The 15,860-nt window shown below is 43.2% G+C and overlaps 1 protein-coding gene across 1 annotated transcript in view; it reads left to right on the forward strand.

The window, feature by feature from the left end:
- Window positions 1–237: 237 nt before the first annotated feature.
- ARID5B (AT-rich interaction domain 5B) overlaps window positions 238–15,860 on the forward strand; it is a 192,567-nt gene continuing 176,944 nt past the window's right edge. Inside the window, exons 1-2 of the mRNA XM_061405084.1 lie at window positions 238–345; window positions 784–1,038. Coding sequence (XP_061261068.1) covers window positions 325–345; window positions 784–1,038 — 276 coding nt within the window. The 5' untranslated portion in view covers window positions 238–324. The remainder of the gene's footprint in view (window positions 346–783; window positions 1,039–15,860) is intronic.

The raw sequence follows: 15,860 nt of genomic DNA on the forward strand, positions 1-15,860 counted from the left end.
CTCCCTATACGTTTTTTGCCTTGATCCATCCGCTTCCCGCCGAGATCGGACGGAGCCTTTCTGTCGATTATGAATTTGATCAACCTACATTTGGAAGGAAACCTACATAGTTCTGACAGGAGCTGAAAATTGAGACGTCAGAGAAATATTAGGACATAATTTCAATCATTTTAGTGCCGAAGGGGAGGCAAAAACTTAGTTTTATATTGAGACAGTAAGCCGGCTGAATGCAGAGAATGTGTCTCCCTTCCAGGACCTGATGCAATCCATTCAAGCCAACAAGTTTGGAGAGAATGTTGAGTTCAATCAATTCAGAACGTCGAGATGGAGCCCAACTCACTCCAGGTATTTCGCTCTCCTCCGCTCTTCCGATCCCGGCACCCCCCGGTACCCCCCAGCCCCCCGGCTCACCCACACCTCTGCACCCACCCACGCCCCCCACAAACTTTTCACCAAACTTTTACCCTCTACATCCCCCAAATAATTTTTATTGTTTTAAAAAAATCCCTGATCATACATACATAATGTAATTTTACCGCCTCAGATGGAGAGGTAGGGAGAGGTGGCGGGGGGTGGGGGTGGGGGGGCCGGAGGTGTTTTTTTTTTTTTTTTTTTTTTTTAAGGGAGGCAGAAAATTTGTGGGCTCTATTATTTTTCCACCCAGCTTTATATCTGTTGGCTCTTCTGTATTAAGAGTGGATGTCTGTGTGTAAATGTGTCTGGGAATAGACGTTTGTGCTCTGATGGCTACATTATTTATTTGGTGCTTTTTTTCCCCTGCAGTGGGTCGGCTCACCGTGTGGCTTGCACGGACCTTACATTTTCTACAAGGCTTTTCAATTCCACCTTGAAGGCAAACCAAGAATTTTGTCCCTTGGCGACTTTTTCTTTGTAAGATGTACGCCAAAGGATCCGATTTGCATAGCGGAGCTCCAGCTGTTGTGGGAAGAGAGGACCAGCCGGCAACTTTTATCCAGCTCTAAACTTTATTTCCTCCCAGAAGACACTCCCCAGGGCAGAAATAGCGACCATGGCGAGGTGGTAAACTTATATCTCCCTCTCTTCTTTCTTTATTATTTTTTCCCGTAGTAATGCTTATTACAGGGCAAGCTTGAAAATACTGTATTCACTTCTGCAGACGAGCAAGATCGACTTCTTTTTTAAAGGGGTAGCGCCACTAGCTGGGGCTCGAGTATTTTGCCATTGTCAGAGTTTGGCTGTCAGCTTTACAAAGAGGATCCAACTGCTGATTTTAGTCAAGATCAAATAACTTGTTTGAGAAGGGTTTTGTTCAAGGATGTGTGTGTGTGTGTGTGAGTGTGTGTGTGTGTGAGTGTGTGTGTGCGCGCGCGTGTGTGTGATCTTTCTGTTGCTGCTTGAACATCACATGCTTTTTATATTTTTTGCTTTTTGAAAATTTACCTTCGAGTCTGGCTCGGTCGGGGATGGGTGGATTTCTTTCGGTGGGTTTCGATATTGTTCGTTTTTTTGTTTTTTTTTTTAAGTAAGTATTTGATATGTTTAAGAGGGCGGAAATTACGAAATGGAGGCAGAGTGAGATCAAAAGCTATTGAGTTGGCAAAGACGTGTTGAATAAAGTGATAAATGACAGGTACTGGAATAATACATTCAAATAACTTGCAGATCTGCCCGGGCGGATTTCAAAGCGGTCGTGTAACCGGCACAAACACGTTAGGCATTAACAACTATCTCTCGTCCCCACCCCCTCTCCCCGGACAGACCATTTGATGTTTTTACTTTTCAATTACTCCACGCAAAGTGGACGTCTTCCAACGCGATCTTTGGGGATGTGGGGGACGCGGACCGGGGAGGGAAAGGCAGAGGGGTGTGTGCTCGCCTACAGGCCCTGCGGGTCCGGCGTCCTAGGTGCCCAGACGGCGCTCCCGGGGAGGGTGGAGAGGGAACGAGCCTCCCCGGCACGTTTCTGGGCGGCCGCGGGGGCGCTCGTCGCGTTCCTGGGAGGACGCCCGAGGTGAGCCCGCTGTCACCGGGCGCAGGGGCGGCCGCCTCTATTCGGCTCTGTCATTTCATGTGTGACCGCAGTTCTGCGGGCTCCCCTCGTCAGCTGACCGACCTCAGCGCCGTGGTACCTACCCGGGGAACTATTTTGGGGAGGCTGTGCCCACTGCGCGGCGGGGAGGGAGGGTGCGCGGCCGCCTGGCAAGGCTTTGTGTTGTCCAAGCGAGAGCACGGTAATCAAACTCAGACTTTTGAGGGCAGCTAGCTCTGTCTGTTTCAGGCTCTCGAGCTTTCGAGGTAGGTGTAAGGATCTTTTTGTTAAATGAATGGTTCCCCGTTTAACTCATCCCGGAGCGGAGCTCGAAGCTGCCTGCCAGTCAGTCCTTCCAGAATTCCTTGGTCTGATGGAGTTGATTGTACTTTTGGCATCTCCAGTTCACTCCTTCTCCGGGGAATCGAATTACCCATCAGTGGTCTCTGCCGGTTTAATTACTGGAGTTCGTCAAAACGTTCGCCCTCCGATCTGCCTCTTCGGAAATAAGCCCCTCCCTCCTCCCCGAACAACCCCCCCCCCCAACACTCCGCCCCTCCGCCCTCCCCGCCAGCTCTGGGTTTTAAACGTTCACATTTCCCGACGTCTGCCGGCAATTTTACAAAGGTGTTGTTTGGAAATACTGTGAAAAATCCTGCAACCTACCAACAGGTTGAGCTCTTTCCTCCTGCCAAGGTCTAGCTCGGGCCCCCTCCCCCGACCCAACTTTCCTGCGCAGCTGTCTTCCTCCTCCTCCCCCTCCTGATTTCTTATTATTTGCTTTTCAAATTTATTACTTCAACATGGCCTGTGATCTGGAAAAGGGAAGGATTAAATATCCAGAAAAGAGCTGGTGCCTAATAGACTTCTGACTAAACCCAGAAGGAAATTATTCAGTGTTTTATGGGATATTTTGTGGCCACGCTCTTTTTTTTTAATTGAAAGTGGAATATTTTTTAAAGACCCTGAATTGACCCCACTTGGTGCAGTTTTAATTTCTGTTGTGTAATTAAATAGTGGATTCTGACTTGAGAGTGAAAGAAATATTAGGCAAAGATTGCATCTGGTAAAACAGTTGATAGTGAATAGATATATTTTTAAATACACGATTTTTTACAAAAATATTCTTTATGGGGAAATGTAAGCGAACCATTTTAATGATCTTTGCATTTCGTCATTGCTGTATGAGCCATACCTGAGAAAATTAATCTTGCTATTTAAAAGTAAACTCCAGGGGTTTGGGGGAGGGAGATGGCTCTATTTATAATCCTCAGCTGCGTATACATCGCCTAATATTATGCATGATTTGTTTTTTAATGCTAACACGGCTGGTAATTAGCTGTATGATTATACTTGTATATTTCATTAGGACTTTGGCTGATGTCATTGTGAATTATTCAGCCATATTAAAACAATTTTCAATTGAGATAATGACACACCTCAGAATTATGCAAATACAGGCTACATTGTGCAAAATAATTATGACAAATGTAAAGCAGGTAGAAAGTTTCCCAATGCAGATCGGTTTTCCACCCTGGTGATGTCATTTCCCCCCTGGCCTAAGTTAGTCATTCATTAGCAGAATAGCAACAGCAGTCTTCTCTGGAGGAGAGCCTATAGAAACCAGCATTTACCTCTGGCACCTAGAGGGGGCAACAGGGCCCTCTCATTAAGACCTTTGCTTTGTTTTCACTTAACTCTATTAAGTTGTTTATATACAGTGAAATGATTTTATTATTGATTTTAAATAGTTTTGAATGATGCATTTGCCATTTGCAGTGCATAACTGGAAGAGGAGGGTCTCCTGGTGATGTGCACTGTTACTTGAGAAAATGTTTAGCACATTTAATCAGCCAGAGCAGTTTATTTAAAGTAGCCAAATGGAGGTTAATAATTTCTTGATTGAGCTGACATCAGCATCCATTTCCAAAGGACAGCCAGGACTCAGTATAGTTTTTTGAAGAGAACCATTCTGTCTTTTTATGATTTCTTGAAATATGAAGACGTCAGTTCTAAAAAGAGGAAAATTATCACTGTGTGAGGTTAGAAATAGCGTCCCTGTGTGGTGTGCTATGATCTTTAGAACACTTTTTTTTTTTTTTTTGGCGTGGGAGGGAAATTTTCTTATTGATCTTTGCAGTAATTGTAGGAGGCTAGATAAGGCAGGACTTTGTATGTCCATTTTACAGCTGGAGACAGGCTTGCAGACATTATGTGGTTTGTCAGAAGTCACTTGCTAGAATCTAGACCTTCTTAAATTTTAGGTTTGGTGTATTTTTCCCGCTGAAACCTACTCTTGAAACTAGAGCTTGAATACATTATGTTACATTCTAGACGTGTGTACTCATGTGGGCAGTTCCTTGTACATTTTAGAACTATGACTAGTTAGTCAGCTTTGCTAAAGGTCACCAGATATTTAGGTAGCAGAATCATTCTTATTCTATAAAGTTCAGATAAACCTAGTCAGTGGCATATAACAGTAACAGTTACATTTAATACCATTATTAATAATCATTAGCAATTTATTACTAGTTTAGATAATTATTATAATGTCTGGACTGCTTCTATCACTGCTTCCTGCACATACTTAGGGTACTGGCAGCTGGTGTGAAGGAGAAGCATTGCAGAGAGTCACATGTTGATTCTATAGTTTACTATTTGTTTGACCTTGAACAGTCCTAAATGCTCTGGGCCTCAGTTTCTTCAGCTGCAAAATGGGAGGGAAAAATAGTAAGGCTGACTGGAGATTGTTATATATACCGAGACATTATTATGGGCAAAACTACTTTATCACTGTAAATTAAATGAATAGAAAATGATTATAGGGGTCTTTAGATAATCTTAATTTATAAATAAGAAACATAATAACTTAGGTCTATGTAGAGTCTTCTGGGCCTCATCATGATACTGTTTTGAATTATGAAAGTGAAGAGCAGGGCCATATGCAAGGAGTTAAGTGTCTGGTAATTACCTACAATTGCCATATTCAGCCAGTAGCTCTTCAGGGGAGGAAAATGGCAAAGTAGGCGGGTAATTGGCTCTGTTACTGGGTAACTTCTGATTATATTCCTTTTCAGATTGCCAAGTGCTTAATCTATTGGCAATATACCCTCTTAAAATAGGTGGATGCATGAGCTTGAATTTCATGGGGTGGATTCTACAAGGCTTGCTGGTCCCCTGCAATAAGAGTGTAGATGAGTAAGCCAGTGTTGTCAGAGAGTCAGGATCAAGCATATCTGGTCATTATAGATTCTAGCATGCAGCCAGGGTTTCTAACAGTGGTTTGACTATCACCAGCCTTACTATCTAGTTAAAAAAAATTTTAATGCATATTCCCAAGCCCTTATTGAAATTAATTTATATAGAATCTCTGAAATTGGGATTCAGAAATTTGCATTTTAAATTGTCTTTCTCTCTCTGTGTGGATCTTGGGAAAGTTTTAAACTCTGTGCCTCAGTTTTCTCATCTGTAAAATGGGAATAAAGTACCTACTTTGTAGGATTATTTTAAAGATTAAATGAGCTAATATATATAAAGTGCTTACAACTAAGGTGGGAGATAGTAGAGTTGCTAAAATAATTTACTCAATATTACTATCATTAAAATTAATATTATTGTTCTCATTAAAGTTTGAGACCACTGCCTTGGACCTTCCTAAAGAAAGCTTTTCTCTATGAGAGGGTGATGTATAGGATAGTTTACTAGAACATATAGCTGATTCAAGTGTCACCCCAGATCAGGCTGGCTTTCGTCCATATGGTGGATTTAGCTGTGTTGCCATTATAAAAGGCTCCTTAAGGATTTACATTTTATTATTGAAATATGCTGTTAAGTGGATCAGCCGGATTTTTTAGAAGATTGCCTGATCGTATCACAGATACATTTTGAAATTCAGGTGCCGGACTGTCCTTGCTTCACCCGTGGGTGGCCTCTCAGCCTCTGGTTTGTTTGCATGAGCTGATTTTTTAGAAGTTTCTGAGATCACCTCAATGTTGTCAGTCAGTTCAGTTCAGTTCAGTCTCTCAGTCGTGTCCAACTCTCTGCGACCCCATGAATCACAGCACGCCAGGCCTCCCTGTCCGTCACCAACTCCCGGAGTTCACTCAGACTCATGTCCATCAAGTCAGTGATGCCATCCTGACTCTGTCGTCCCCTTCTCCTCCTGCCCCAAATCCCTCCCAGCATCAGAGTCTTTTCCAATGAGTCAACTCTTCGCATGAGGTGGCCAAAGTACTGGAGTTTCAGCTTTAGCATCATTCCTTCCAAAGAAATTCCTAGCCTTGGTCAATTTCTTTAACTTTTTCTAAGCCTCAGTTTCTTCTTCTGTCAAATGGATTTAAAGGTTTCTACCTTGCCAGGAGAATTAGTAATACTAAAAGTCCTGAAACAAATGTTGGATGCTGTTATAATAGTTGTTATTTATTGTTAGTAATGATCTTAAGCTAAGAGAAGGAATATCTTTATACTTTGCGTAGCAGGCCCTTTAGAACCAGGGTGAAAACCAGTGAATTATATGGAGAGAGGTTACTAGACTGTGACAGGCATCAGCAAACTAAGGCCTGAGGGCCTAACCTGGCCCACTGTCTGCTTTTGTAAATAAAGTTTTACTGGAACATAGTCAGACTGTTCACATATTGTTTATAGCTGCTCTCAGGCTATAATGTCAGAGTTGAATAGTTATGACAGTGACCATATGGCCCACACAGTGGAAAATATTTACTCTTTGGCCCTTTACAGAAAATGCTTGCTGACCCCTGGCCTATAGAGTTGATCTGAAATAAGGAATGTGACTGTGTACCTTTTTGTCTTTCTTACTTGGCTTTGGAGCAAGATCCAGTAATAGAAGGAATACTTTAATATGTCAAAAACATTCATATATACAAAATTCTGTTTCAGCTTTGAGCCTAGGATGTGAAAATTTGAGAATCAGTAAAATGTACACTAAGTTTTATTTTGTGTGGTTAAGATCCTAATTCCAGCCAGTGTTGGATTCATCTATCCTGAATTAATAAAAGCTACTTGCCGAGTGCTAACCATGTGCTCAGTGCTTTGCTAAGTACAGAGATGGATGTGAAACAATGCATGATGTAGCTGTTTTTCTTAAGAAGCTTATCAATCTTGATAGAGAGATGAGATCAACACATTTTTTAAAAATGTAAAAGCAGTATGTTATATAACACACTAGTGAATTGTGCTCACAATGAATGCAATATGTTTTCAAAAGAAAGCTCACCGTCTACATGGTTTTGGAAAACGAATGTACTAATCTCTTCAAACATTGACTGAAGACCTACTAGGTGCTAGACAACCAGGTAGAGAGATAATGGAGAATAGCTCAAACCTCACAAATCTCTTAGTCTGCTTCATAGACAGATACTGGTCATAGAAAAGCTGTCGGATTCTGTGTCCCTTAGTTAAGTGGAGATGAACTGAAGTCACTATTTGTGGTCTTTCATTATCTTTCTGGAAATTAGGAAGTACTGCCTTCACCTTTGAGGTTCATTGGATCCATGCATACTTATAGAGCACCTACTTTGTGCCAGAGCCTGTTCTAGGCGCCTGGATACAGCAGTGAACAAGACAGACAAGCGCCTCTGCCATCAGGGGGCTTACAGTCCAGTGGTTAGTTTTAACCGCCCCTGTGGGTTGCATATTGTGCTTCATGTGCCATCTGTGCCATCTGTGTTCTTTTTCTGTGCTCATCACCCCATCATCTCTGCTCCCACGGCGGTGCTGTTATTGGGGTGGAAAGTTGTGTCTTTACCTCTGGGTCTCTGCACAGCATTCACTGCATTTGTCAAGTATCTACTGAAGGACTGAATGGCAAATTAAAACGCTGTCTTCCCCACAACCTGCTCTCTTTAAGCTTGGCCCAATTTCTTTCTTACTCACAGAAGGTCATTCACCTGTGGCCCAGCTCCAGCAGCCCACCTCGCACGTCTTTCTCTTCTAAAATCTATTATCATTTTGCACCATCAGGTGTGAAGAAGTGCAAAAGGTTTCTTTTTAGGAGAACTCCCCAAAGAAATTAGTGACTATATGGGACTGAATGATCAGGCGAGAGCCAGCATCTCCCACCTCTTTGAGCACTTTTTCAGTTTTCAGCTATCATTCCATAAAAAGTCAGGACTTAGGGGAAGTTCCCTGGTGGTCTGGTGGTTTGGATTCCTTGTTTTCACTGCCAAGGGCCTGGTTCAATCCATGGTTAGGGAACTAGGGTCCCAAAAGCCATGTGGGGTGGCCAAAAGCAATTTTATTAAAAAATAAGTAAAGTTTTTTTTTTAAGTCAGGCTTTGGATGGCAAACTGTGAAAAGATAAAACTTGAGGGAAGAGAAGTCACTTCTTACCTGAGTGTTGATTGGCAGTTCCTGCAAACCAGCATGTTTCTCAGACCGATGGTCTTCATGAGGCCATATGTCCGATGACAAATCAAAATTGTAAGCAATTAAAACCTCTTTTGTCATTGACTGTCAGGCACATACTAAGGAAATGTTATTTTTATGAAGTACATGAGTCCATACATGTAAATAAATGCTTTGTTATTAATTATTAATAAAGCATACCATTGTTCATAGTGGCATCTAGTTTTATAGGACTCAGGCTCATTTATCAAAGTCTAGTTTTAACCAATATCCAGGATATAATCGCTGGAATCAAATGCATTTGCCTGTCATTTTTTTATAGCCAGGGTGGTTGGATATTTGCCATCTCCCACTTAGAATAATATTGTAGCTAGTGATTACCCGTTGGCTTGGCTTTTAAATAAATTTAAAATAAATTTATTGATTGTTGGCTTAAGGATTCATTGGCCTCTCAGAAATGTGGTCATGGATTCCTGCATTTCTTGAAAAATCTGCTCCCGTGCCCTTGTGTGAGGATGGCTTGGCTTTTTCTAGCGGAACCATGACCTTTGCTGGCTTCCTGGAGGTTAGAACTCGGGCCAGGCTTGGGCCTTCAAAGAGTGCGGCTAACGTCCTGGACTGTGAGTGTCCATTTGGATGACACATTTCAAACATGCAGTCATTGAAAGGGTGCCTTAGAACATGCTAATGGCATCAGTCTCTAGTACATACTTGCGTAAATTAATTCTGCTTTTAAAATCAGATGCACTGTTAGCTGCATTAAAGATGGATATTTGACATTTATCACACAGACCAGGATGTGTGGTTTAATTGCATGAGTTTCCTGTAGAATCTTGGTGGCTGTATAAAATGGACTCACAGTGGTGAGTGTCCTTGCACACATGACCATCATGTTCAGGGTCTCATCTCCATCCGTGTGCAGAGAGAAAAAGTGGGAGTAGAAACCACATGTTGCTGGTCAATCTAGTGGCCCTGTAAATGTCCCCCTGCCCCCCCACCGCCTTTCCTTTCTCATGCCTCGAGCACACCCTGACTGTGATGTACACCCCTCCTCCCCAGAGTTGAGTTCCAAGCCTGATCAGTGGCACTAAACATTAAACTCTTGTCTTTGAGAATAATAGGCTTTGCTTTCTACACCCTCAAGCATGTTGAGCTACTGTGCAGGCTGGAAAATAAAAATGTTCTAATTGTGTCTTTTAAATAAGCATAGGAGTGAATTAATTAGACCATATTTTGTCTTTAGTTGCTTAGTTACACAATAGTATTCCTGAGCACGAGTAAGATAAATTGGCTCTTTTTGTGCTGCCTGTCCCTTAATCATAATTACTGTATTGCTTAGGAGAGTAAAGCATACATAGATTTTGAATTTTTTATTAATAGTCAAAAATATGCATATGATATATAAAGTATATGCTGTTCAACCTGTTTTATATGCTTTTATGTGGGAAGAAGTTTTATTGTGGTGGTAACATTTGCATTAGTTGCTCAAAGATGTAGTTCTGGGAAATACATAATTGAAATGTTTTTGAATTGCTTTTTCTGGCCTTTTCAATCTTATTCAAAATAATAGTGCCTCCAGTCCTAGAGCAGTCATTCTCATTTGATTTAACATCTTTCTTTGCACTGCACACACGGCGCCCACTTTTAACCCTGCAGAGCCTAGATGAGGTTTGTGATTCACGGACCTCATACGTCGGGTCTTAGGTTTTGGGGCTCACGCTGTCTGGGGCAGAGGGCAGCCGAACGCCTGTATCTAGAAGCCATTACTCCAGTGCCCTTAGCCCTGGCACACTTCCACGTCCCTTGCAGAAGGCTCCAGGGTTGGAGATCATAAGAGTTTGCTGTAGCTTGGGCTGGACAGCACTGTGTGCTTGCCTTCTGAGGTCTTGCAAAATGGCAAGTGGCTTCTGAGACTTGGGCTTCTAGCCCCCTACCCCCCAACCCCTGCACCACGGAGGGCAGCAAGAGTTGGACAGCTTGATGTAGTTATTGAACAATGGGAGAGTCTGGCTTAAGACCCAGCATGCGTGCTGGGTAAATGTATGTGAAAATCGACCCCATTGTTCTGTTGGATTTGAAAAGCAAGTAAATTATTTACAGATATTTGCTAATTAAAGCACATGTTGTTTTACCAGCACAAAAGAACACATTATAACTAGAGACAAAGAACTAAGTGCAAATAATTTAATCTTGCTATTTTTTTGTGTTCTTCATAAGGAATATGTTAAAAATATGTATTTGTTGTCGTTTAGTCGCTAAGTCGTGTCCAAATCTTTGATGACCCCATGGACTGTAGCCCACCGGGCTCATCTGTCCTTAGAATTTTCCAGGCAAGAATACTGGAGTGGGTTCCCATTTCCTTCTCCGGGATATCTTCTCCACCTAGGGATCGAACTCGTGTCTCCTTTTTGGCAGGCAGATTCTTTACCAGTGAGCCATGTGGGAAGCTCAAAAATGTGTGTGCGTATATATATATATATATATATATATATATATATATATATATATGTTAAAGTGTGTGTGTGTATATACAGATATGTATATATGGTGTTGTGTGTTTGTGTGTGTTTTATTCCTACAAGGGAAGCCACGCACACTATAGAGATAACAGACCAAGTTACTTGTCCCTAGGCTGCTCCACATTCCTCGTGGAACATCAGAAATGGAAATCATTTTGGTTTTCCCTTTAGTCCAAGCTTTGCTTGCCATCACCTAGTTTGAGCTCAGCTCTGAGTACCATTGGGGAAAAAAGGCAAAGTAGCAAGATACTTTACCAAAGAATAAAAACGTTCTCACTTATTACCTTGTCCTCAGACTTTCCTTGGGGCTTACCAGATGGCGCTAGTGGTAATGAACTGACGGCCAACACAGGAGAATTAAGAGATGTGGGTTTGATCCCTTTGTCAGGAAAATCTTCTGGAGGAGGGCATGGTAACCTGTAGGAGCCTGTAGGTTGGTGGGCTACAGTCCGTAGGGTTGCAAAGAGTCAGACATGACTGAAGTGACTTAGCACAGCATAGCAGACTTTCCTTAATGAAGGCCCAGGTATAGTTGTTTTTCTTCTGTGATGACCCAACTTTGGCAGCATTCTGATTGGAAATGGAATGAGGGCCCCTGACCTGTGGTAAAGGAGTCTGATGCAGAGTTGTTGTGATAATGTCCCGCCATCTTTTTCTGGCTGGAACGTTGGCCTGTCCATGGGTGCAGCTGGTCCCTCTGCCTCTGCCATCTGTACAGATGTGTGTGGTGGTAGGCAGGACTGGCCGGACAGCTCTTGGCTTTGGGTTTAAGATGACCGTGAACACTTGCCATGGCTGTGTAAGAAAAAGGCTCCTGTCTAATGAGCCTGGGATGTTTTAATAGCCTCACAGGCTATTCAAGTCAAGCCCCTTTATGTAATAGATGAAAAGACTGAGGCTCAGAACAATCTTGGGGATGTGCTCAGAGCTAGTGAGTGACGAGTAGAACCAGAACCCAGTCCGTCAGGTACAGTGGTCTACTGCTTTGGGAAAGGACTGCTCTCTTGAGGTGATGGTCTGAGGAAAGCAGGCAAGTGTTTCCCATGGGTATGCTCAGGTGGGCCATCCTAGCAGGATGGTCCTGCACCAGCAGGCTTACACAGTAGGCCTCTAGCAGTGGCTCTGTGGGACATCACTTTTATGAAATCACTGATGAGGGGTGTGGCCTTTATTCTAATGATGAGATACTTACCAAAGAGTGAGTGATTACACGGAAACCAGGCTTGATATTCAGGTCCCCTCTGGGCCTCACCTTTATTACCCTCATTTCCAATTTTTTTCCTGGAGCCAGGTGGGCCCTCTGATAGGGATATTTATATTGTCTCAAGAAAAGCTTTGGCAAGATGGCACTCTTGGTGATAAATGGAATTGGCATTTCTGCCACCATCTGATATTCATGGATGATTTCTTTAATTCAGAAATGACTATTGCAAGCCTACTATGTGCAGGTTCCCTGTACTGGGATGTAACGGTGAACACAGTGACTGATGTGCAGATAAAGATTTCTGTTTTCATGTTACTCATTCTCCCATAGGAAGAAGGAAAAGGCAGCCTGACTGATTTATCCAGAACAGAGAAACCCCATCTCCATACTTGTCATCTTGGAACCACATTCACACCTTCTTCCAGATGCATGACCCAAAGAAAGTGTCCTAACTTGCTCTTTTCCAAAACCATTTGCAAAAGTTTCACCCACAGTGTTTTCAATGAAGTTACAATGTTTTTGACTATTGAGTATCTATAACGTGTCAGGCATTACATGTATATTAACATATAAATCAAATACTCATTTAATTATCAAAGAAATTCTCCAAGCTTGGTAGTATTGTGATATTTCCATAGTTGATGGATGAGGCAGCTGAGTCCGAAAGACGTCTTAAGTAACTTAGCCAAAGTCACATATAGGTAAGACTCAGGCAGAATTAAAAATGCCTGGTTCTGAATTCCACCAGGTGATTTTCATGTTCCCCCTATTTAGAATATTTGAGAATCAAAATCGGGATTTTCAATATATACTGACTTATACTTTGAGCCTTTATGAAAAGTTTCTTTTGGTCTTTTATTTATTTATTCAACATATGGTTCTTAAAAGCTTCTATCCTGCTGTCTCAGAACTAAGCGATCAGATTGACTGTTGACTGAGACACCGCGTTAATTTGATGGTAATACCACACACCTGTGCACTAAGGCATTTAACCGGCTCCCACAAGCCCTTGCGAGGCGCCAGGCACCTCTGCAGTTTCACAGGCGAGGAGACCCAGCCTCAGGCCCTCCAGAGTGGCGTCTGTGTGCAGGTCGTGCTGGTTCCTGGAGAGACAGGTAGGAAATCAGGCGGCTCCTGCCATCCCGGGGCTTCTTGTTGGGTGGGGAGTTCAGGCAGGGCTAATCAAACAATCCAAAATAAATAGGTGACTTTGTGGCCCGGTTAGCCTGGTGAAGGCAAAATACAGGGACCTATGACACGGGTGCCTGCTCTTACTTGGAAGATCTGTGGAGGCATTTTGAATTCAGGGCTAGAGAGATTCTGGTGAAGATTGGTATGAGGTTTCTTGGTAGGATGTAGAGGTGGGAGCATTCTCCTTTTGGCATGATTTCTGAGCTGAACCTAATCTTGGTGAATCCAGTCAACAGGTTAGACATTGCCCACTGACACCCGTCAAAGAGGGCTACTGTTTTAAATCCCATTAACCCCCTCATCAGAGAAGGCAATGGCATCCCACTCCAGTACTTTTGCCTGGAAAATCCCATGGATGGAGGAGCCTGGTAGGCTGCAGTCCCTGGGGTCACGAAGAGTCGGACACGACTGAGCGACTTCACTTTCACTTTTTACTTTCATGCATTGGAGAAGGAAATGGCAACCCACTCCAGTGTTCTTGCCTGGAGAATCCCAGGAATGGCGGAGCCTGGTGGGTTGCCCACTAGGGCACAGGGTCGCACAGAGTCGGACATGACTGAAGCAATTTAGCAGCAGCATCTTCAGAGCTGATTTACATCATCAGAATGGCTGTAGACAAGTAGAAAATGGGGCCTACAGGCCTACCAAGGCTTATGGACCAAATCTGACCTGCTGCCTGTTTTGTCAATAAAGTTTTATTGGTACACAGCCACAGCCACTTGTTTACAAATTGTCTCTGGCAGCTTTTACACTATCCTGGAGGAGCTGAGTAGTTGGAACATATGCACAGAGCTTAACATATTTACTGTCTGGCCCTTTACAGGAAACATTTGCCTGACCCCTGGTCTAAAATGATTTTTTTTTTGGCTTCTTTTTTTTTTTTTTAATTTTATTGGGAGTATGATTGATTTATAGTGTTGTGTTAGTTTCAGGTGTTAAATGGCTTCTTTTTTTATTATGGAACTATAATTGCTTTACAACGCTGTTGGTTTCTGCTGTACAACAGTGAATCAGTTGTGTGTGTGTGTGTGTGTGTGTATCCCCTCCCTCTTGAACCTCCATCCCACACCACCCCATGCCACCCGCCTAGGTCATCCCAGAGCCCCGAGCTGAGCTCCCTGTGCTATACTACAGGTTCACACTAGCTACCTCTTTTACACGTGGTAGTTATATACGTCAACACTATTCTGTTTGTCTCACCTTGCCCCCCTCCTCCCATGTCGCACGTCCGCTCTGTTTGCGTCTCTATTCCTGCCCTGCAAATGGGTACATGTGTACCATTTTTCTAGATTCCATTTGTATGAGTTAATGTACGATATTTGTTTTTCTTTCTTCACTTGTTACGACAGACTCTAGGTATTTGTACTAAAATGGTCTTAATAAAGGTAGTAGTAAAACTAGTGCTGTCATCTTCACTTGGACCTTTCGTGTAACCATAATACTGAGGTAGTCATTTCATTTTGCAAGAGGGCAACCCGAGAGGCTAGGCCATCCAGGTTTGTAAATTCATTCATCGGGTAAATGATGAATGAGACTAAATGGGAGCTCGAGCCGTCTTGATTCCAGAACACAGAGGGCAAAACCCTCTGTGCTGTCCTGCTAACAAGCCAAAGAAACGGGGCCGTATCAGAAAGGGGGTATAAAATCTGCTGAGGTTTTTCCCCATAAAGTAATAAAATAGCACAACCTCTGTATTCATCTTTCAAGGTCTTGTTCAAAATCCACCTTACCTGAAGAGGGGAGAGGGGAACCCAGAGCAGAGGCACAGGTGTGGGCCCAGTCAGGAAGCCGAAGTGGGTGGAGCCAAGGCTGGGACACCATGTGATGCTTGGAAGAACCAGGGAGCAGTGATTTGTCTGTACGTTGCTCCTCCGGTCCTGCCCATCATTGCAGGGCAGCAGTGTCATTTGATGTTGCCAGATCTTTCCATTTTTCAAGGCCCAAAAGCCATATCTTTGTGTTACAGTCGGCAATTCCGTCCAATTTTTAAAAAACACTGTGGGCCAAACAAAATGTGTCTTCATTCTAGATGTGGCCCATGGACTGCCACCTTGCATTCTGCAGAGCAAAGCTTTGGAGTACTATAGTTTTAAAAACTTTCTCATATTTGGCCCATTTTGTGTAGTGAAGCAGAAGGAACCTTTTGGTCTTAAAGGGACAGCAAAGGAAGGAGCTCAGGCAGCCTGGTGGACAAAACCCTCATCATTCTCTCCAGCCAGAGAGTCTGGGGGGATGGAAGGAATGGATGGATGCACAAACTAGGGCCCATGGTCAGAAAGGGAACAGGGATGGAAATGTGGAGAGAAAGGAGTAAGTCAGGAGGTGGCCTATAGCCATGCTGAAGGCAGCCTGGAGAATGGAGCTTGTGTACATCAGGCCCTTGAAAACACCTAGGGCTTTCATGGGTGGCGATTTCGACGAGAGTGAGAGAGGAGGCAGAAGAAGCCACAGGAAAATAGAAAGGCAGGACGTTCCAATATTGGAAGTGGTCTGCCCTCAGCAGAGCAGCAGGGGTCTGGTGGACAGTGAGGTAGACCATGGCTGGACCTGGGGTCATCTAGCAGGTCAGGTT

Source organism: Bos javanicus, chromosome 28 (assembly GCF_032452875.1).
Source record: "Bos javanicus breed banteng chromosome 28, ARS-OSU_banteng_1.0, whole genome shotgun sequence".
Classification (NCBI taxonomy): Eukaryota; Metazoa; Chordata; class Mammalia; order Artiodactyla; family Bovidae; genus Bos; species Bos javanicus.